General features: G+C 43.7%; 1 protein-coding gene across 3 annotated transcripts in view; it reads left to right on the top strand.

Annotated features, from left to right (window-relative positions):
- LOC135394454 (lysosomal-associated transmembrane protein 4A-like) overlaps nucleotides 1-23,265 on the top strand; it is an 83,427-nt gene that overhangs the window by 27,984 nt on the left and 32,178 nt on the right. For all 3 annotated transcript variants that reach the window (XR_010422910.1, XM_064625186.1, XM_064625187.1), the window contains exons 2-5: nucleotides 8,784-8,883; nucleotides 9,956-10,041; nucleotides 14,056-14,157; nucleotides 22,164-22,208. Coding sequence is in view for 2 of the 3 variants with exons in the window: in XM_064625186.1 (XP_064481256.1) it covers nucleotides 8,784-8,883; nucleotides 9,956-10,041; nucleotides 14,056-14,157; nucleotides 22,164-22,208 (333 nt within the window). In the remaining variant the exon portion in view is untranslated. The remainder of the gene's footprint in view (nucleotides 1-8,783; nucleotides 8,884-9,955; nucleotides 10,042-14,055; nucleotides 14,158-22,163; nucleotides 22,209-23,265) is intronic.

The following is a 23,265-nucleotide window of genomic DNA, read 5'->3' as shown; positions in this document are numbered from 1 at the left end:
AAAGCCTCAAAAGTATAACCACCTCTTCAACTCTGAGTGACGTTCGAGCTGGCAGGCTGCTGTGCTGGCGTAGTCGTGCCTCTGCCACCTGTACTGCAAGATCTTTAGGAATGTTGGTGAACAGACACACCAAATCAAAGGTCACAACAGCATGTAAAGGTCAACAAGTGCCAAGGTCACCATAACCTCATTTTCATTGAAAACTTGCGTAACGCACCAACTCTACAAACTCCTTCGAGTCACGAACCATCAGGCTGTTGTTACCGGTGACTGGAGCTACGAGTTCCACCAAGCATTTCGACAAATTGTATGTCGATGGTCCAACAAATGAGACAAGAGGCCTCAAGGGGCACCCTGGCTTATGTATCTTGGGGAGACTGTAGAGTTTGGGTGTGGCGCCGTCCGAGGAGAAAACTACATTGGCCAGACAGGCAGGAAATGAAACACTCGTTTCAAAGAACATAAGCAGGACATAACGAGTGCGACGCATGACACACGGTTTAAGACAGAGCTTACTGAACATTGTTGGGACACGGGACACTGTTTTGGCTTCGACAACGTGGTGACCTTGGCTCGAGAACAAAGATGGGGACCCAGAAAGCTTCTAGAGTCTTGGCACATACGTGGTGACCCCTCGGTTTGTAACAAAAACCGTGGCCCCTTCCCGAACAATACTCCCATCTCCTTAAATAAGGACCGGTTGTGGAATCTCTCATTCAGTTTGGCACTGATGATGTCGGTCGCATGACGGACGAAACGTCTGAGTAAACTTTGTTATTTTGTTATGTTAAGTCGGAGCTTTCTACTTTTTTTGTCCCACTTGGACATGCCATCATCGCCGGTTATGAGTGGTGTAGAGGGACAACACTTTCTCTACAAGCTCCTCGGGTTCCTAAAAATCAGTCTCAGCATACCTCCACTCACTACAGGGTGCAAACTTGCAAAAGAAGTAGTCCTTGCAACACAGAAGATTGCATCCATGTCGAGCGCGGGATTCAACGCATAAAGTCCTACCACACATTTGATGGTGGAGTTCCCACGCTGTCTTCTCGTAAATCAGATGTTGACACCGCGCAGTCTGCTAAGCAACTGCCAAAGCCCTAATCAAGACCTATGGCAAAGTAATGCTTAGCCCTATAATGAACGCCATCTCTGATACTGTCTTTGCACCACACCGAAGATTGGAACATGGGGGTGGGGTGGGGGGGTATGTTTATTATGGCAAAAAGAAGAGAAAAGTTAACCTGGCACTACGGCACTACGGCATCGGAGCACAACACAGGGTTTAGAAATTAATTCATTTGAAACATGGGAAGTAATGTACATGAATGCCTTTGTTAGGAGACATTTAGTATGCTTTGATGTACAAAGTTATATTATCGTCTGCTAATATGGAGTAATACGACTAATTAATTTGAACAAACTACACGTTCTCCGAAGAAGGGCTATCCACTTTATGATGAATCCTGACAACTTTAGGTCCTCTACCGAACTTTTTTGGAATGCTCATGTCCTTACGATTGGAGACGTTTATATACCAAAGTTGGGTATACGCATTTATAAGGAAGTACGGGAAGGACTTATATGCCTCACACATAGGACGACCCCATGTCCCATTCGAAGAGCAAGAAAATTCAAGACTCCAGTCCTAAGGACTAACTACGGTAAACATATCATGTCATATCTGATACCACTCTTTCAGCATAAGCTTAACCACCTTCTAACACAACACTATACGGATGCACACTTTAAACGCATGTTGCGCGTTTACTTTGAAGGAAATGTCAACACTTCTCTTTAAACTGCCTTTATACTATCACCATCGTCAACAGTAAAGCTATCATCTATGATTGATAAAACCTTGGTTCCGAATGATTCAGAGCTCACTATGGTGCTTGTTGTATGCAGTACACTTGATGTATATATGTATTGTTCGGAAACAGTAATACCCTTTCTGCAATGCATATTGCTGTAAATAGTCACTGATTGCTACTTATATTATTCATTTTTGCTTGCATGTTGTGTTGGTCCAGCTGCCTTTAGCAGCTGGTCCACATTTCTATAAGACCAGAAATGGAATAGTATATATAACAAGAGAAAGATGGAAAGTAGCTGTTCTGAGGCTGAAACATGAACGAACGAACCCAACACAAGCCGCCGCTGTCTGGCTTTTTCGACGACTGCATTATTCCAATTGCATGCCCAAGATTCGCGGACAAAAACTTAAAGCGTGCTTTACCTGCATTACACCCAGAGACGCGATGCATAAGAAACATATACAGTCATGCCTCGTTAATATGGACCCCGTTAATACGGACAACTCGAATTATGGACGATTTTTGTGTGGACCAAACTTTTTCAATGCATTTTCGTCCCGTTAATATGGAAACTCGTTTTTCGGACAATGGACTGTCCAGCGAGGTACGAACCATACGTCGTCCATGTATTTTTGTCTCGTTTATATGTGCGATATCTGTATGGAGGGCAACCCTCGCCCCACGTTCTACAGGAGAACTTTTGATAGAATGATGTCCCGTTGCTTAGGGAGCTAGGTCCTCCCTTCGCGGCTGTCCACAAGAACTGTAGGAGGAAAAGGGGTTATCTCTCGACATGAAAGGCCTGGAAAATCCCGTATGACGTCATGACTGTTCCAAACATGTGCACAAGGAATTGACCCTCGTGCAAGGAGTTGTGTTTTTAGTTAAACATAGTGCAATCTCTTCACAGCTTACGAGAACAAAAGCGGTACAGTTGTCTAGGTAAGTTGTCAGGCTGTGCCGTCGACGACATGAGCAACACCAAGCGTGCGGTCACATCTGCTATGGCTCATGCAGGACTAGAAATAGCTCCTGAATGCTTTGAAGACAATGGTGATGAGTTGCAGCCTCTACGTGTTGCCGACGTTTTGCTACGCTTAAATCGGTGTGCAGCCAAGTATACCTGCAAGCATTTTCCATAAACCTTCATAATTGTTCTTGTGATTTCCTTGGTATTCGATAATATGGACGATTCACGTTATGGACGATTTTGGTTCGGAACGAAAGTGTCCATATTAACGAGGCACGACTGTAATTTCATTTTGACGGAGAACGCCGACACTTTTCACTGGTTCGCCACTGGATCCTGTGAGATCTATATACAAGAAATTATGCCGAAACGGAATTATCCGTACATCTATAAAGTCTTTTGTTCCCCCGGCGTTTGAAATCTTACACATTGTACCCAATGGGACAGATGTAAAATTCGCGCTCCATCGTAATTTCAGTCTTATACACCAAAATACATGCACTTCAGGTAATTTTCCGATGCAGTTTCACAATTAGGGGGACGATGTCTGGAACCTAAAGTGAATGTCTTGGTTTTGTAGCGAGCCAATTTTGTTCCCAAAGGCATCAAACTGCGACTAAAATGTGCGACATCACACTTAATGAGGGCTTAGCCTATCGACACTTTCGCATGTAGGAAAACCGACGGTACGTTTGAGCACGTGTAAATGGGAGGAGGAATAAAACTGAATAGGGAGGGGAATTATCAGAGTTCAGGGCACGCATTCTCCACTGATAACCAGCACGGGTTTGATAAAAACATCTACAAAATAAAGGTGTGCTTTCACAGCCAAAGACGCTGAAGAACATTTCTGGTGACTTCTGCTTTAACAACAGAAAAGACAAGGCTGCACATACTGCGTTCCCATGAGGTTCACGTTTTGGGAAATCGGACGCTCTCTTCTTCTTAGTATCAGTTTCTTAAACTCTTTCTGACATTGTAGTTATGATGTTAAAAAGATGTACAAAAATTCTTACGGCTGTAGTGTACCGCTATTGCATTGTGGTCTGCCCGCCGATGATGTCCTTTCTATCTTTATCTTATCTTATCTGTGACTGTCATGTTTTTTGTATGTATACAGTGTATGCTTACTTTTATGTTTCACACTCTTTCTTAATTTTGCCTCGCAGCACCACGGGGAAGCTTGGTTGCCACCAGTATGAAATTTGATGGGTACCTTAATGGGGGGGGCTGTAAAATCGTATATTTTGTCTGACGACGTTATGTACCGCTATTTAGGAGAAGCAAAGGCAAGGCAAGTTCTCTTTTTCTTTTCTTCATGCATACACTTGTCTCGGCGACACCATGTTTCAACTGTGCATGGCGAGCTGTTCCACCTGTGCTGTGGGGGAGCGTCATTCACGAACAAAATGTGTATGTCATCTAAGTAAGGCATATGCCTCTATGTTCAACTCACTTAAATGCGTCCCATACAACTGGGACCTAGCACATATAATCGTGTTGTGTCAATGTTCTCTTGACTTCTTGCAAATTATGGCGGCGTACCTGTACAGAAACTTAATACATTGCCAGAAGCGTGCCTTTTGAGCTTTTTTTCCTTCCTTTAAGGAAATGCTCGCAGACATGCATCATTCTGTGCAGTTGCCTGCTTATTTTAGCGGCATGTTTTGCGCGTGGAATAGTGCACCCTGGGTGATTTTTGCGAACACTCAAGGTGACATTGTACTTCGCCTTTGACAAAGGGACAGGGGGATGGCAGCGCTAATGAATAAAGCGTAGTGTCGATTCTCTGGACTCTCAAGTTGCTCAAGTCCAATAACTGAACACAACCTCTAATTTCTTAGTCTAGTCACGGTCACAGGACCGTGATTTAATGTTAGTTTATCAAGTCATCCTTATGTCGATAAAAATGTTGCCATAATTAATTACTGAGATAGATGTGGAACATTTTGATTTTTCAAATGTTCCTATACAAACAAGAAAGGCACTGTTCTGAACACCTGGTGACCCGAGAACATGCCTTAATTTAATGAGCTTTAGGAGAGGCTGGATGAAAGTAAATGCAAAAGCACTGATTACAGTTTTGGAATGTCTCTAACTATATCAGTATATTTTCAGTATATATACCAGTATACCGAACTGGTAATGCAAAAGAGTAACTTTTTCATCGCCATCCCATTGACTAACCCATGTGCACTGCGGTCTGGTATCGCAATTGCGGCTGTGAAACACCTCATCCCATCGTCATTCATGTTGTTGTTGGAAACCATAATAACGAATAGATAATTTTCACCTGCAAGGGGGAGAGATTTTCCTTTCTTGTCGATTTTGAAACTCTAGTGTCAGTTTATTCCTCCTGTACTGTTACCACTATATTGAAAATTCTACGCGAAAGGGTGACCCGCATAGTTTGTCTGTTATTCGGATGAATAACAATAAGAGCTCACTCCTCTTCTTCTTCTTTTATTTCATCATATTACAATTGACAATTGCCGAAAACTGTGTGGTCCCTTAGGTAATGCTAGTGACGGGTCCACTAAGTTCGTACATTGTGTAGTAAAGGCAGTCGGGCAGATAATTTCAGGAATTAGTTGCAACTACCATATAATAAATAGAGTATTACAGTAATGCCTCAGAAGCCACAACAACAATAGGAAAAATGTTTGTTTACAAACACGAGACTATAAGTACACGGTTATCATCTTGTACTGAAAGAAGGAAATTCACAAAATACATAGTTTTGCATACATCAAGAGCTCTTTCAGAAGTGTAAGCCAAAGACTACAAACCTGTGGCAGCGAAACCCATGACAACATATACAGTATTGCTACAATGCACTGAAATGATCACTAATAGTGTATTGGCGGCATGCCGCTAAAAATTGTTGACTATCTTTTCCCTAGAGGTAGATGGGTAGAAATCGAGCGAACCGGTAGAATGTAGGAAGGGAGTTGCCCCAGGACAGAAGCCGCCGATATTTCGAACAGAGACTGTTCTTCTTCTGGGGGTGCAGTTTCCCTGGAGGGGCAGTTGATTCCATATTCGAACTCTGAAGTATCGAATAATACAAGTACCATAAACATTCCTTACTTTTGGGAGGTTGAAGTTGCGTTCCGTTTGTGTACGGATTGATCCGTTGTGATGATGCAGCAATGATACATGAATAGGTTTGTTATTTCTGACAATGCTGTACATGAGATGTGCCCACTTTTCTGCTATCAGTTGTTCAATTGTTAAGATGTTTCACTGCGTAAATATCTTGGATTAAGAAGAATATTTGGCGAACATGATGATTCTTACAGACCGCTTTTGTGAACGTACAAGGTAAGTCAGACAGGACATATATGTGCAACCCCATGCTTCCAGACAGTATGTGATGTGACTTTGAACATAACTGAAATATAATACAATATTCTCATTACCTGAGTGGGATATATTTTTATTTTTAATTTAATCAATACATGGCAGTCGTATGCAATTTTATTTTGTACTGATGCTACTTGTGGCCTCCATAATAGTGTATTATCAAAAATAATACCAAGGAACTCGACTTGATATGATTGTAGTATTACGGTATTGCATAAAGTCACAGAACAAAGTATTTGCATCTCTCTGGGCGAAGGAGTGTGAAATATAATGTATGTGTGTTTGGATGTGTTTAAGGTATGTTTATATATAATTATATATATATATATATAACCACTTTTCTGATATATATATCTTGTTATATATATTAGAAAATATATTGTTATCATTATGGCTATAGTTTTACTAATCTGGTCTAAATTTTTAACGAACAGTAGAGTAGAAGAAACGTGTGTCTTCCGCGTAAGGGAGTGGAAATAGAGCCTTTAAGGCATTGCAAAAATATATGCTGAAGTGCAGTTCTTAGGAGGGCACCAGCAAACTCCTAAGGCAATATCTTAATAGGCTTATATCGTAGTATTTACTTTGCAATATTGCAATATTAAATTTTTTAATTTAATATTTGCAGTATTGCAATTTTAATTTTTTCTATACTCAAACGCGCGATATATTAACTTTCGACAATGAAGTTTAATTATAAAAGAAAGATCGTTAATGAATAGAGAGAATAAGAATTGGGAGTGACATCGCACTGCTGGAGCTTCTGCAGCTGCTGATCTTTAAAATTTGTTTATTTAATATTGGAGCACTCTTCGGATGAAAAAATTACCCAGGTAGACAATGAAAAAACGGCTAGGAAGCAAGCGAGCTGGTGAAGATGATGCATAATGTAAAACCCCGAGACTAGGGAACACGAAAGGACAGACACAAACACGAAGTCTCAAACACAGCTGAAAATTTTACTTCACGTACAAGAATTATATACAACCATTGTCTACCTATGCATAACCTCTTGTGGGAACTGTGTCAGCAACCCATCCGTAATCCTCGGTCCGGCCTTGAGCAGACCTCTTGTTCCCCCGAACTGACCCTTTTTGTCCTCACCTGGTTGTTCCCTTCCCTCTGGTTGTATATAATTCTTGTATGTGAAGTAAAATTTTCAGCTGTGTTTGAGACTTCGTGTTTGTGTCTGTCCTTTCGTGTTCCCTAGTCTCGGGGTTTTACATTATGCATATACCCAGGTAGATTGTTGGCCGATGTGAGCATTATGTTATCGGTTTCATAGATAGGTTTCCTAGTGCGACCGTCCCTTTAAAAAGAAAATTACACTGTTAGCAGGTCATAAGAACTGTAGTAGCTGTCAGCGGAAAATTTAATATGACGTGGTACTTTGATGTGTTCAACCGTGAAAAGTTGGAAACACGAAAACACGCATATGCACGCTACACACTGCAATAGAACCGCGTGGTGCATAGCATGGGTTTGCATTTGACATATGCTGTGGCTTAATATTTAACATTTTGGACGCAGAACTACGTCTATTCTACGTATTCAGACCGGCGAGGCCATATCAGGAAATTGGGAGAAATGTAAAACGTTCATATTTCAAAACTGTCGAAGCTATGGGAATGAGTGAGGTGCTGTTGTGTGCATAACATATAAAAGTTCAATCTGGTAATACACGCATCACCGTCAACGGTGCTGGGGAGGGAGCACAAAGTTACACAAATTTTGAATCTAAATTATATGTACGAGTTGTACACATGTCAGGTACTTAAATCGGTGCTGATGAGGTGAGATTACAGAACTGAAAGGGGTGCCCAGCTCCTCATGAGCAGTTTCATTACCGGAAATAGTAACCGAAGAGTAACCCAAGAAAGTTGGAGAACTGATATCGGACAAGAAATAGCGCAGGGTCCAAAAGTGCTATTCTTGGTAGCGAGCTCTGTCGACTCTGCAACGCCGCCATATTTAAAGTGACATTCACAGAAACGCATGTATGAAATAAGTACCTCAATGTTCGAACTTGTTCATCAGTATAATTAGGCGAATTTTGTCTCCCAAGAAGGGCATAGGTATTAAATAAACGAGTATTATCCCAGACGCAGTTCTACTTTGAATAGCTGACACTCTGTTTTTCTTTTTTTTGCTTTTTTTTTTTTTTTCTTTAGGACACAACGGTGAACTGGCCCTCGCTTCTGATGTGCACATTATCATGCATTGCATGGAAACGGGCGGGACACTGTGCACAGCGCATGACTTAGTGCATCCACGTTGCATTTGCGTACTTTGATCGATGAATTCATTTGAAAACTTCTCCTTCACGTACCACGACAGACCAGGAGAGAAACGTGGTCGCTCGACCAAACTTGAGGCGAAAGGTCATATATGACGTGTCTGCTGGGTCCTGGTCTTCCAAGTTGAGCGAGACAGTTGCTTTTGTTCGAGCCTAGGCATTCTTCTATGCATGTTTTGAAGGTAGTACCCTCAAGAAAGCTCAAGAGAATTCGAAACGTTGTTTTGTCTTTCTTTTGGGAGCTCTGATGTGATAATACATGTGCCTTCTCAGTAGCTCAGGATCTGTGGGAGCGCCCCTCGAAGCTGTATCAGTGCGGGTTCTTTCTTTTCAGATATCATTCACTTCACAACTATTCGGCACAATCTCCGGTGCGATGGACGATCACTACAGATCGTTGACACAGTTCGTCTCAGTTGAGAAGATGCCTTTTAGTAAGTTTCCTTAATTAAATTAAATTACATAAGTAAATATTAAATAAACTAAATAAGTAGTCCAGATATTCGCTTGCACGGCCAACGAGAGGCAGGACACTCGTCAAGAACGGCGCGTGATATGGATACCTGAGGTAGAGCCCTGCACGATCCCGGCCCATGCCCGAGTCGGGCATCTTATTTGCAGTGCGCTCTGGGCCGACAAACATATTTCCGTGAGCCCAACCGGACATGCTCACGCAGCTAATGGTTCACAGTACAGGACTATTCGTTGATATGATCACGTGCTTGCGTCATTCTTACGAATATATTTGTAAAAACGAACAATGGCCACTGCATTACGGTTCGACCCTGTAGAACATCACCAATGCCACTTCGCCTTGCTCACTGCTCCTTACATATTTCACAATCACGTTTGCAAAACTTGGTGAGAGGGTTGAAAGAAGGAGTCTGTTGACAACATCCTCTAACTCCTCAAAAACTTGTAGTGTAACGTTAACGCGCTTGCCTGCGTGTGTTCTGGGCTTTAGTCTCGTGCCGTTGAGGTGTTCAACCGCCAGTTATAACAAGTTTGCAATCTTGTGTTCTCTTCTTATAAATCTATAAATTTGTTTGATTAGTGCTAGAAAGGCACGAGTCACTGCTGCATATTCTACACCAGGCTCTATCTCCCCGGGCCACCGCGCCGAGCCGCATAAAAGCTGGAAGGCCTGGGCCGGACCGGGCCATTTTTCGATGCGCCCGGGCAGGTTGGGCGCTGAAAAGTCGGCCCATGCAGAGCTGTAACCTGAGGGGCGCGTCATGAATCAGTTGCAATGTGTCACGTGCCTGTCTTGATGAGCGCCCTCCCCCTCGTTAGCTCATTAGATGAGTAAACAGTTAAGCCTCCACAGAGCAGTGGACTCAATCCCATTTTCATTGCCACCAGAACTGAAATGGCACGTGATCAAAAAAGATTATGGTAGGGATTTTTGCTGGATATATAATTACCGGTAAATTGCCTGCATGAAGATTCATGACTGGCAGTATGAGGTCTCCCTATATAACCCAAAGTTCTCTGATTCTTTTTCAGAACTTCATGACTTCGTTGTGACCCACGCTGTCTTCTCTGCAATTGGTCTCCTTGTGTGCATCCTCTGCACTGTGGGAGCTTTCCAGGTGAGATAGATTAGTACTGTAACTGTACTCACCGAAGTCACGGTGCCGCACAGTTTAATCGGAGTCTGCGGTTCACATTCCCATAGTATATCGTCTGGTTGTGAGGACAAGCACTGTAGTGCAATGCCATTACTATATGCATCATAGTAAGCAGTCACGCAGCATTTGTAGATTAGACCTGAGAGTCTGATGGGCATTGAGGCGATGGACCCGATCAAACGCCTCGCCTCATCAGCTCTTTTTTTCTCGGCAAATCCTCAGTTCTAATGACACTGACCAATTCTTATTTTGTGTCTACGTATCGCTTGCGTAATAAATAGAAAAATGGTGGCCTTCGTCTCGAGCAGTGAAGACCCTGATATGGTGAACATTTTTCATGGTCCGGACGACTTCACTATAGAGGGGTTCTACTGTATAGCCTCAATATATAGGAACACTCAGGATCGAATGGATATATAGATAACCAACACACATCTCTGAAAAAAAAAAAGGCACGTAATATAAAGAGAGATATGTTTTTATATGGCTAGCCAAACAAGCCTAACCTCTGATGTGAAAGTTACAGTATCTAATACAGTGTCATGGATAAAGAAGAAGCAAATCAGCGTTTTGTGGTTATCTAGGGTAGAAGAAGCAGGAGTGTGGGCACACAGAAGACAGACGGACACAGAACAGCTCGAACCAGCCAAGACACTGTAACCAGTATTAGACAGTAACTAACTTCACAATGACACGAAAAGCTGCGAAGCCCCTCGCCGGCGAGGACGTTGAAAGCGAAAGACCTGCAAGTTTGTTAGTTTTCCAAACAGCACACCCTCCATGAAGATGAAGTCTCCGGTCCATATGTTATTGCGGAGTAGGCAACATAACGATGTTGCTGACCTATAGTATTAGCTCATTGAATCGATGGAAATGCAGCTGAGATTGTCATCCCTTTTCGCACTGTGAAAGGATAACCATAGCCCTGTCACATCTTTTTCTGTGTCTGGCAAATTGCAGTTCTGCCACCAGCGCTGAAGTTCTGTAGTTAAAAGCGATACACCAATTGCACATAAACATGAGACACAAATCCACCCATATGTTGCTTTCAAGCCTATAACGCATTAGACTGTAGATAATTCCACACTGACACCAAGAACTGCAAAGCCTCTGACACTTCCATGGTGGATGTTGAAAGCGAGAGACCTGAAAGAATATGTAAAGCACACCGTGAGTCAATTTTGTCCAGGTGACCAGGAGAACAAGTCCAAAATGAAGACACTCCCACAAAAGTCCCTCCGCAGTTTACCTGCATCTTCGTGGCTCACTGGTGTTTACTAGCAGAGTATTCATTCCCCAAGAGGCATACTCTTTGAACGTTTCACAAAATCGAAGCTGTCCTCGTACTGCTCACCCTGGAAATACCTGCATGGTCTTTGAGACATTGGCAAAACAGTTCTGTTACAGTTCTATGTCGACGCAATGACGACGACGACGTTGGTGTTTCAAATCTGAAATTCTCATCTTATCGACGCTGTGGCGATGGGGCTGGGGCTGTCCTATTGCGTGAAAGGACCAGAGAGCATGGTTTCAGTTCTAGATTCTTCCTTCCCCGTCTTTGACGTGGTGACACAAAAGGTGTACATACTGCCCGGATGTGTATATATGTTGAGCATCACCCCCGGTAGCCACCAGGATCACCCACAAAGCACGTTCATGGGACATGCCCAGATGCTTAAAGGTATTGTAAAGCTGCAGGCAAGTTGTTAATATTGGCAGCGGCATTAGAAAGCTTATTCCATAAGAAACCCACACTGCTAATTTTATGTGCAACTGAAAACTCTAAATATTTTTTAATCACGACTGAAATTGTGGTGGAAAGACGCGGGGCGATGCCTGGTGGGAAACAATCGCCCATCTGTCGAGCAACAGTGCTAGATGTCCGCAACCCTCTATTGGCGAAGGCACGAGCTAAGTAGCTGGCTTCTCAAACTTTCCTTGAAAAGTTAGTTCAAACGAGATAGTTCCTGGCATATATTCCTTCAAAATGCAAGAACATTGGTACATGGAAATGAGTAACGGAACTGCCACGAGAATCACCGTGGGAGTCACCTGCGCAAAAATGCACCGCGTCTGGCGGGCTTGCGTAGTGTTGGTAGCCAACCACAGATTTCGCTATACGGTCCCATTGTTATTGATATGTTTATATTTTCCGCCCTACAATGCGGGAATTGCGCAGTTCGTGTCGGGTCCTAGGCACAGGGTTGCCCGTAATATTATATCTGAATGTTTTAAAAAACTATGAGGTGGATTTGAACGAACTTTGTGACGTTTTTATACGGAGCACCCAGGCTCTCAAATGAGCCAACAGTATAACATTGTATGCCTGCTTCGTTGCAGCGCTTTCAAATTTGCCTGTGGATGCTTGGACCCTGGCTGACCTCAGTACCTATAGCACCCCACCTATATGTCAGCGGCCTCTGTCACGTGACTGAAAGACAATCCCATGAACCACGACAAGAATGCTCCTGCTAACGGCCAACGCCACCTAGACAGAGAAGGCCTGCTTATTGCCTCCTTTGCTACGTGGACGTATGAAGTCAGAATTCATCTGCTACTGTGTTTTGCTGTTCTGCGAATTCAAGTGTTTGCAAATGGTTGCAGTTAACTTTGAGCCTGTAGACCTGAATCTGTAGACAAAAAGTGCAACACCCTTCCCAGAAAATAAGTCTTCAGAAAGATATGGGACCTTTCTGCGCTTTATTTTAAGGTTTCCAATTTAGTACGCAGGGACGTTCACTCGCTACCCACAGACGACGGTGTAATGGAGAATGGTGGTCTCCATGGCGACGGCCACTGAAACTATGTTCGTGCTTGGCTACCGCCGTTGAAAACATGATCCTGATTGGCTGACTCTTAGTTGTTACGTCACATCGACAAGTATGCCAGCTTTCTCTGTCTAGGTGATGTTGCAGTGGCCACCACAGTCACCCCTGAGAAAGAATCCGAGCAGGCTCTGAAACGTCGAGTATACCCTTCCAGTGCCTTGGTTGATATTTTATGCGTTATTGTTTTTACCCAACAAGTCACACCTCTGTGAAATGGCGAATTCTCGTGGCCATTTCCTGGCAGATTTTTTTGCCATATTCCAAGCAATTGCTTTCATTTGCTCAAAACTTAGCAATCTCCTGTGTTCTTGTGGGGTTTTGCGATCGCCAGGAATTTGCCAGCTAGGACGTTTTCCGCCCGGCCTCGACGTGACCGCGCAGCGGATTGCCCAGCTATATCCGGTGTCGTCGCATCCTCACTGCAAGGGTGTAGAGGACCCTCCTTGGCCCGCACGTCCACGTTCGCATGGGTTAGCAGGCGACGGAACTCGAAGACGAGCGAAGATCGTTGCTGACGACGAAGATCATTACCTTTATCTTATCATTAATCTTACATTACATTCTTATCTTACATTCATTACCTTTAAGCTCAACTGTATTACTTTAATTGCCTTCAATTACCTCTAATTATCTTCAGTTGCCTTACCTCTTACTCTTAATTACCCTCAACTAATTGAATTTCAAACCATTTACCTTCATTTACATTTACTCCCTGATATCCCGTTTACATGCCCACTTATACCGCTGCCTCGGTGAGGCTTCACGATCTCGTACACGGACATGCACACGTACATACAGCTTTTTCCATTTTGACACTTCTGATGCCAACACATTAAAAATTATCTCATTTACATCAGGTGAGTCTTTCTGGGTCAGGCCAATAACTTATGGGATTATGGGAACTTATGGGATTATCCCTCAGGCATTGCAGAACACGTGCAGTCAGTATGGTTTGGTCTGGTAGTCCACACTTTCTCATGGGGTGAAACAGTGTACAATGCAACCTGTAGAGACCAAGTTTAGACCAAGTAGAGACAGTGCTTCGTCTGTTTTGTCTCTCTGTGTCCCCTGCACCGGGGTTTTATCGCTTTTAAGACCAAGTTTAAATGCATTTTAGATTTTCATCCTTCTCATGTCTCCTTCCCAGAGGCGGCGCCACTTCATCATTCCTTATTTGGTGGTTGAAGCGATCATCCTCGTTGAACTTGGAATCGTCATCATTTTGCTCAGTCTCCTTTGTGGCGTGGTCGTAAGTGAAACTTTTTACTTACAAAAGAGTTTGTTGTTTTACCAAGACGGCTATGTGGTGGTTCCATTCTACTTATTCTGTTGATATTTAATGTATCGTAGAATAGTAAATGTTACGAATCTAGTTTTGTTTTTTTTTTCTTCTTTTAAGTTGCACTGGTTGGCAGGTAATTTAGCAGCTGGGCACTGACACACTTCACACACTACTGACTAACACTTCGTACACTGAATAATTCCCTAAAATTCATTAATGAATTCTTTAATTAGGTGCTTCCAAGAAAAAATGATAGCACAATGAGAGAGAGCCCTTGTTGAAAGCCATTTCTTTAAAGCAAGTCTTGATGTGAGCTCTGACCTGAAGGTCGCTTCTCGGCACATAACGGATGTAGTAGTTCCTCTGTGCACTCGAGAACTCTGAAATCGAGGTACACTTTCATGGTACTACATGGTACACTTTCTGATTTCATGTGCGTTCTTTCTTACCAGGAAAAAAAACTCCACGCAAGGCGTATGTTGTAGAGGGGACAATTGAACCTCTGTATGCAATAAGAGGATAAGTCAACTTCTCCCCTTTTTACTATTTTTGCTGCAATGACATCTACATACCAGTACGAACCTGCCAAAGAGAATTTCAGACTTTATTGCAATTTATTGACCTGCTATAGGAGGGTTGGAAACGGGAAATACACGTGGGTCAGTGGGACCGACAATCAGATCAGGCCCATTTTCTCGGTTTGGGATCTTTCGACTTATCCCCTTATTGCATACAGGGGTTCAATTGCGGTGGGTGTTTTTCTGCACACTCTGCAACTTTCTACATACATAGTTCACATCTCGGCCTTAATGGTGGTGTCCGGACAAAAGACGCAGTTGAACTGAAGCCGCAACGGGAATAGTGGGTGCCTGAAATACATGTAACTGGAATATTTCGTTGTGAAACAGTCGAACATTGGAAATTGAATTGAATTGGATTTTGCAGCCGGCTGCGTGCTCCTGGCTGAATTCAGGCAACAGTGTGTGGACTTATGTCACTGGAGTCTCATCAAGGCAGGCTGTCCGTCACAAAATGTGGTCTTCGGACTCGCAATACCGAACAGTTGCTAGAAACATCTATGTTCATGCTTTCGGTGGTATCAAGTCTCAACCAACCTGATGACACCGTCAGGTGAGCAATTGGGATTCTCGACGGCAATGCCACTTACATCACTGGAAGAGGCGAAACAGGGAAGGACCGTTTCAGCTAGAAGCTGGCAGTTGGTTTCGAATTCGATGTTGTTAATGTTTTATGAAAAAAACAAAAAAGGCAGCTCCAAGTGGATATCACATTAACTTTAGAATTTCGGATTCCTCACGGACATCACCTTTAAGACGAATAATTTTAAAGCGCAAATCTAATTATGTGTGCCTTTCATCAGCCCCCGTGAAAAAATACAGGCGAGTAGAACACGCGATTCCTTACAATAGGCTCCGTGCGCTAGTGTTTCGAGGAGGCGAAGGCAGCGCCCCAAGCGGCGCGGAGGTGCGAAATGGCACTGAAGGTGAATCCGCTCTCTCCTTCCTGCCGTATGTCGCAGCTGTTGATTTTTTTTTTTACTTTTGCAATGGCTAGTACGTTTCGGGTACCCAAATCAGGATGGCCCATGTTGCTGCATCTTTGCAGTTCCAAGAACCAAGGAAAGTATGAGGTTTTATCGTTTCCCTGCCCGGCTGTACAAGCGCGGCCGCAGGTAATGCTGTATAGATGTCATTTGGCCCAATCTATAGTGCAAATTCTACTCCTGTGATACAAGTGTCCTGTTCTACAGTAATTGTGAACGTCTTAATTTCTGCAGTCTGCATGTCATTTATTTTCCTACAGTGTATCAAAAGCATCGAGGTAAAACCTCTTTACACATGTGATCTGCTGTACATATTGTTTGCACAAAAGTTTCATCTTAGCAAAAAATGCTGGTGTTGAAAACATTAAGGCTTCTGTTAGTTCCTTTCGAAGCTAGGATTGATCCTCCACTGTGGCAAATCGGTGACAGACGCAAATTTGTGCTGCGCGCAAGTGGTGTGCGTGTCGAATTTTCGCTGCGCCCTCTGGTTAGCGCACTGGGCCTATACTTTGCATTTTTGCCCTTTTTTTGGATCCCGGTGCAGATTAGCTCTGAGACCCAGTATATATTTGTAACATACAGGGTGTCTTTTTTTATTGAGATTTTTCATTAAAAAACTATAAGGGCTATGGGCCTGTTGCGCTCAAGTTTGCCCGGCGACGCGGGCGCCAATCGGGACCCAAGCGGGAGCGGGAGCATTGACTGGTCCGGACAGTCAGGCAGCCAAGCATATGTATCGTGGTTAAATATGCCGCCTTTCAGATCGCCAACGCACGGCAAACCACAACACAAATCAGGCACACAGTATTGTTGTGTCGTTTGCTACCATAACAGATTCCAAAACGTAAAAGAAAAAAGGTTTTATCGCTTCATCGGAAACCCTTGAGAGAGACAGAAAGGCGGAAAGCGTTAATTGCGTCCGTACACCGTAAAAACGCCTCGAAGTTTCCGCTCTGCATTCTACCTGGAGATAATGTAGAGTTATATCCAAACAACTTACGGTAGAAATTTACTTGGATATATCACAAATTCTGCCAAACAGTTATTACTTTCTAACATAACGCATGTGGGAAATATGAAAGGCTTACTGTGGGCATCGACTCCCGCCGGTTCTTCTTACTGCATTGTTCGAGGGTCTTCGTGCAGTGTGATGTTTACTTCGAAAAAAGCAATCACCTTACTTACTTATTACTTATGTTCTCCAAGAGACCCGCTATGAAGCTACCCCCTGGCATTTTTGTTGGAATGCTATAATGGAACACCGTGCGTGTCCCTCTCATGACCTTTAGGAGATGAAATAGATTCTCCGTTTGCTCTCCCGTTACTACATTGTCGAAAATGCCTCAGAACCTCTTTACAGTCCCACTTTAAGGCTCCCCTCTCTTCATACTCAAGGACCTGGACAAACTATGCTTGGGTACGCGTGAATGATATCACCAGGCTGTTTTCTTTTTGCAGCGGGGAGAGATTTGGTTGATATACCTGTACAGGTAAACATTACACAAATAAGGAGAAATATATCAGATGCAAGCTGTTTATTACCAAGAGCAATAAAGTACACTGTACAATACCGGTTGATGAAACATATAAAATGCTGAAGAATTACCATTAACAGAATAGCCAACGATGCAGCAGTGTACAGCAGCACCATTCCGTAGAGAAAGATCATTGGCAAATGATCAACGATGCAGCAGAGATGACTGTAGCCTCATCAGCTCTAAAAATACAATATGAAAGGTCTGCACCCGAGCTCCTGTCTAAAGGAAAGCACGTTGTCAACATTATACATACATACACCCTTTGTCAAGTCACGCCTGCGGCTTTGAGCTTGGCTTGCCCCTCTTTTGTGGCTGCCCGTACATGTGTCGTCTTCTTCCTTGTTCAGGTAGCAGCAGACTGCTGCCGCGTGCTTACATTTTCCCGCAATTCGCGCTTTACAGGTACACGACGCAACATAAACTGTTCACGGACACTTGGACACCTGTGATGGAGAGGTACCGAAATCGAGTTAAATCAACTTTCAGTGTGGGTAAAATGTGCATTCAATGTTTAACTGATCAGGTATATCATTTTGATGTACAGTTAACAAATATTACGTACGATCACGCCGACTCACCTCGAACCGGACGCTATAAACCACGCTGTCCTTCACTTCTTCCGAAATGCACTTCGCTTTAACGATGATTTCGTTACCGTCCCGGATGCTTCGTCGACGCCGAAAACATTGACTAGTAACTGGTCCAATCGTCACTGGCCTCCAGCTTTTCAAAGCCACGCAGGATGCGATACATTGCTTGCTTGCGCCAGAGCAAAACCCGCGAAACCGAAACACTCTTGAGTGCGGACCATTGTTTCGATTTGCTTCCACATGCGGCGCTGTCGTCCGCTGATCGCAACGCCGCCTGGCCGAGAGCTACAGGCCCATAGCCATCCTGTTTTCACTTCTATCATCTCTGGGCTGGCGGATGTTCTTGGCTATCTCTTACTCAACCATCGAATGACTAGTTACGTAAAAATCTTTAATTAACCTTTTCATTATAAAAGCTACGAAGTTGTCCCAACGAGAACATCTGTTCTCTTCTGTCACCTGATACCGTAGCCGTTTTCAGAACAAAAATCCCTTTGCTAGATCGTCCGCAAAAAATTTGTGATGGAACACCTTTTTTTTTTTTTTCATTTTGTTCACTGTGCATCTTCGGAGACGTGCCTTTCCTTCACCCCTAATGTGAGAGGGTGAAAGAGCACACTGTCGCCTCTTGCGTCCTGGAAAAAGATTAAAAGAGAACAGAAAATGCAACCCAAGATAAGGGCAGTTCTGATAGCGTCACCCGATACATGTGTTTTTGTTTTGTCTCCGCAAGCTAAAGCTCATCTTCGACACGTGAGGCAGCACTGTGCTCCTTCACCCTATCACATTGGAGGTGAAGGAAAGACGTGTCTCCGAAGATGCGCAGTGAACAAAATGAAGAAAAAAATGGTGTTGTTTCACAAATTTTTTAGGGCGATCTCGCGAACGGATTTTTGTTCTGAAAACGGCTACGGTATTAGGTGACAGAAAAGAACAGATGTTCTCATTGGGACAACTTCATAGCTTTTATAATGAAAAAGTTAATGAAAGATTTTTAGGTAACTAGTCATTCGATGGTTGAGCAAGAGATGGCCAAGAACATCCGCCAGCCCAGAGATGACAGAAGTGAAAACAGGATGTTTACAGCCCTTATAGTTTTTTAATGAAAAATCTGTATCGAAAAAAAAAGGCACCCTGTATAATTGTGCCATGCAATAAAGAGTGTAGTGGCCATGCAAAGCGTAACAACGTCTGTAAACGATGAACGCCAGAGAAAGAACAGGAAGGAACTGGCCTGAGGTGTTTTATTTGTGGAGTGTTTCTGAGTGCCTTGTGGCTTGTTAATGCCGGGTGGGTGAATAATGTTGCATTTGTAGATGAGATAAGACTCCCTGTCACGTTCGTTGCATGTGGATCTGAACCCGGTTGCCAGCATGTATGGTTAATGTTGTCAATACTGTGACCAGGGACTTCAAAATGTTCGGCAACTGTTTTGCGGGAGTTGTTGGAGGTGTCGGTTTTGTGGCCGGTAAGGCGGTTGGGGAGTTCATTTGTTGGCCGATTTCACGAATCTATTGCATTGAGCAGTTGCCACATTCAGTGCAGTATATGACATCGGAGCTTGTGCATGTGAATGCGTGGTTAACAAAGTGTGCGTAGTTGGTGGCTGTGCTTTTGGTGGAATGAGCGTGTTGAACGTGCCTGCATGTTTTGCAGTGCGAGAGGTTGCATGGGCGTGTTCCATTGCACTGGGTGTTGTTTTTGGTGGTTTTGTCATTGACCAAGATGTTGACTAGGTTTCTAGATCTGCTAGGAGGAGGGGCTCGTGATGGCTTTGATGTTCGGAAGTCCTTTGGAGTTACTCTAGTGATCAAGTTTATCTGACATCTGTCAGGATATTTTCACCGTTCAAGAACATTGTTTCTGTCCAGTGTGAGGGCCCTAGAATGGGGTCTGGATGGTCCCATTGGGGAAGTGCACTGCAGGGTTTGTCAAGATTCTCAGGATAATGTGAGTCCTTCGAACAAATTCTGGGCAGTCTTACACTTTGTCCATTATGAATTCGAATCTTACAGTGGCATGTGTGGGAGGTATTGTGGTTTTAGTTGGGTTTTTGTAGAGCGTTGTGGTAAGGTTGCCGTTTTCTAGCGATATTGTCGTGCCGAGGAAGTTCATTTAGCGAGTGATTTAGCTACTAGTTTAGTATACGAGCTAAGTCTGTTACAGTGAGGGGGGGGGGGGGGGGGTTTCTCAGTCCTTCATGGTATGGGATGTACTGTTACTGCAGGGAGCCGTGATTCCGTCTTTGTGTGGGATGTTTGTATACAGTGACGTTAGCGCCCTCACATTAAATCCCACTGTGTGCCTTCGACACATCGATGCTATACTTATAATCTAGGAATGCGGGAACTCAAATTTAAAAATTTCACCACAGATCAGGCTATAAGCTTCACATCACAGAAGTCAACCGCTCAATCAACTTCCTTGGCACTACAGTATTGCTAGACATCGACAGTTTTACCGCAACCCTCTACAACAATCCAACTGAGGAAGAACAATACCTTCTCTTTAGCAGGCCTCACCCCCACCACTGTAAGGTTGGGCTTCCTAATGGACAACGTGAAAACTGCACAGGATTTTTTCGAACGACTCAGATTATGCTGAAAAGGTTCACAAACTCCGCAGCACACTTGCAAAAAGGACCAAAGCCACCCTTCATAAACACAAGCCGCTCCTCCAAAGCAACAACACACTTAATAGTGTATTCACCCATCCCATACAGGTTGCATACTGACGCGCAAAATACCTAGCAGGCGTCTTTGTCAACGCCAAAATCAGCGAAAATGACACCCAGTACAATGGAAGATGCCCCAGTCTCCCACGCTGCAAAAAATGCAGGCACGTTCTACAGGCTAATTCTGTCAAAAGCACAGCCAACAACTACACCCGCTTTGTTAACCACGTTTTCATATGCACAGGGTCCAATGTCATATACTGCATTGAATGTGACGACTGCTCGATTTAAGATATCGGTGAAATCGGCCAACAAAGAACAACCGTCTTATCGGTCACAGAGCACCTGCAACAACTCCCCAAAGCAGTTTTCGAACACTTTGACGTCCCTGGTCACAGTTTTGACAACATTAAACTATACATACTGGGAACCGTGTTTAGATCAACATGCGACAGACAGCATTCTTATCCCATATACAAGTTCATATTCTAGTGCAAAGTATTCATTCATTCCCATAATGTCCTTAAGCACGCCAACAAAGCACCTTACAGAAATAGTTTGTTCACTTCTGTCATAAAATACTGGATGGGATTTCAGTCTCCTCCGAGTTATTGACCTACAGTACCCATGAACCCTTGAGTCCTATGAATCCATAACCCTTTAAATTTCATGCCAATGACGAGGACGGAGCCCAGAAGAAGAACAGTCTATGTTCGAAATACTGGTGGCTCTCGTTCTGAGGCACTTCCCTGAAAGGCGCGACTACTTGGAGATATCCACCGACAACTTTTGCTATGTGAATAGCTGAAACCGAAACCACCAGCTTCAGGGGCGCAGGAGGTAGAGAGGCATTAACGTCGTATCTAGACCGCAGAATGGTTTATATGAGAACTGTGCCTACTCCACAGCTGCACTGCTTCAAAGCTCGTGGCCATCCGACACGGAATACATGTTTTTCTTCCTGCGCTCAAACGAGGCTCATGGTTTCAGTTTCACCGCACTTATATAGCAAACTTTGGCAATGAATAACTCACAGTGCGGGTGCGTTTTAGTTTTTCTTTTTTTTCGGAGAAAAGAGAATGGTTTAAATAATGGCTGGCTCTAATTCTGGTATTTCATACCGAATGTTGTGCTCACTTCCGCCAACACTGGCCTTGCCGTTTTTCTAAGAGGCTATATTACAAATGACACTATGAATGTTACCACGTACTACCTGTACGGGGCGGTAAACGAACTGTGAGGTGCTGGCTTCGCTAGATGCGTGCCTCCCCGTATAGCGGCTCCACAGTTGAAGGAGAACCTCCAGTGATCGGAAGATAGTTCAAAAGTCGCAACGAGTTTGGTATGAATTTGGAAGTTATTTACCGGGCTCAGAAGTTTCTTCAGGTCACTAATGTGGCAGCAAGATTGAGACAGCGATGAAAAGCTGGCGTTCGTATTTACTCTTACGCTGGGTTACCGGAAACTTCATGCGTAAAATTCCAGCGAGGCATTCAATCTGAAGAAATTGATTTTTTTGGGGAGCAATTATTCTTAGTCACTGACCAGCTCTGACTTTCTTCATACAAATTTTGAATGGCTCTTGTTAAGTCCATTTTCCCTCTCAGGCTGCAGTCGATACGGAAGGCGATGAGGGTGCCACGTTCACAAAGGTACGTAACTTCGACACTTGTAACAGTCACAGCCTATGATATTATAGCGGCCATGTCATAATCAGCAGCTCCTATGCAGAATACGCTTCAGTACGATCCGACAGGGCCTCTATGCATTGGCTCGGGGGATGTCCATCGTTACTGGAGTGTTGAAATTCCAAATATGAACGGGCAAATGCGGACACACAGTGGTAGCAGATGACAGCAACGAGAATGAAGATGATTATCAATGTACGACTTTTGCTAGAACCGGGGTGGGTTGGGTGAGGGATGTCGAAGTAGCTTGCCGTTGTTGGCCGCACTCAAGTGGGCATCATCGTTTGATAGAACCCGTGTCTCATGGGACATGTATAGGGAGTGACTTTTTCGGGTTAAACCCGATTCCGCCCGATTATTCCCCCCCGAACTGACCTCCGACCAATTCGGGTTAAACCCGATTTCTCCCCGAATTCCTGTCACTATGAAATCGTCCCGTAACGTTTCCACTGAAGACGAACAACGGTCACCACGTGTAACACATGTAAGAATGGGTCACTTGTCTATGCCTTCGGGGATTAGCGCTGGAAGGTCACGATCCCACAAAAAACAACAAAACAAAACAAAACAAAAAGAGATTAGGAAAGGACTTAATAGACAAGAGGAGAAACAAAAACACCCGATAACACCCGAATGCACAATTATCGCCCGATTTCTCCCCGAATTACAGATTTAAAAATAGCGTCCGATTTTTACCCCCCGAATCTGAGAAAGGCATTTAACCCGAAAAAGTCACTCCCTAGACGTGTATTGATGGTATGAAATTCCTAGCCTAGGCTTAATTACGCCACATTATAAGAACTAAAGAATAGGCACGCTGAACAAAGATAGGCGTCGCTGCGGCTGCATGGCTTCAAAATTACAGTGCTGGGGTGGGGTGGAAATGACATGGTTGCGTAGTATTTAGTCAGTCGTGATAGCGGTAGATAATAAGCCTGAATACCTACTTTGTTCTTGTGATATGCTTTATAATAACCTCCACCAACGTCGCTGTGCACTTTTAACATTATTTACTTATGTT

The sequence above is a fragment of the Ornithodoros turicata genome, chromosome 5 (genome assembly GCF_037126465.1).
Source record: "Ornithodoros turicata isolate Travis chromosome 5, ASM3712646v1, whole genome shotgun sequence".
Classification (NCBI taxonomy): domain Eukaryota; kingdom Metazoa; phylum Arthropoda; class Arachnida; order Ixodida; family Argasidae; genus Ornithodoros; species Ornithodoros turicata.
Note: the sequence above shows the minus strand (reverse complement) of the source record. Positions and strands in the feature narration are given on the sequence as shown.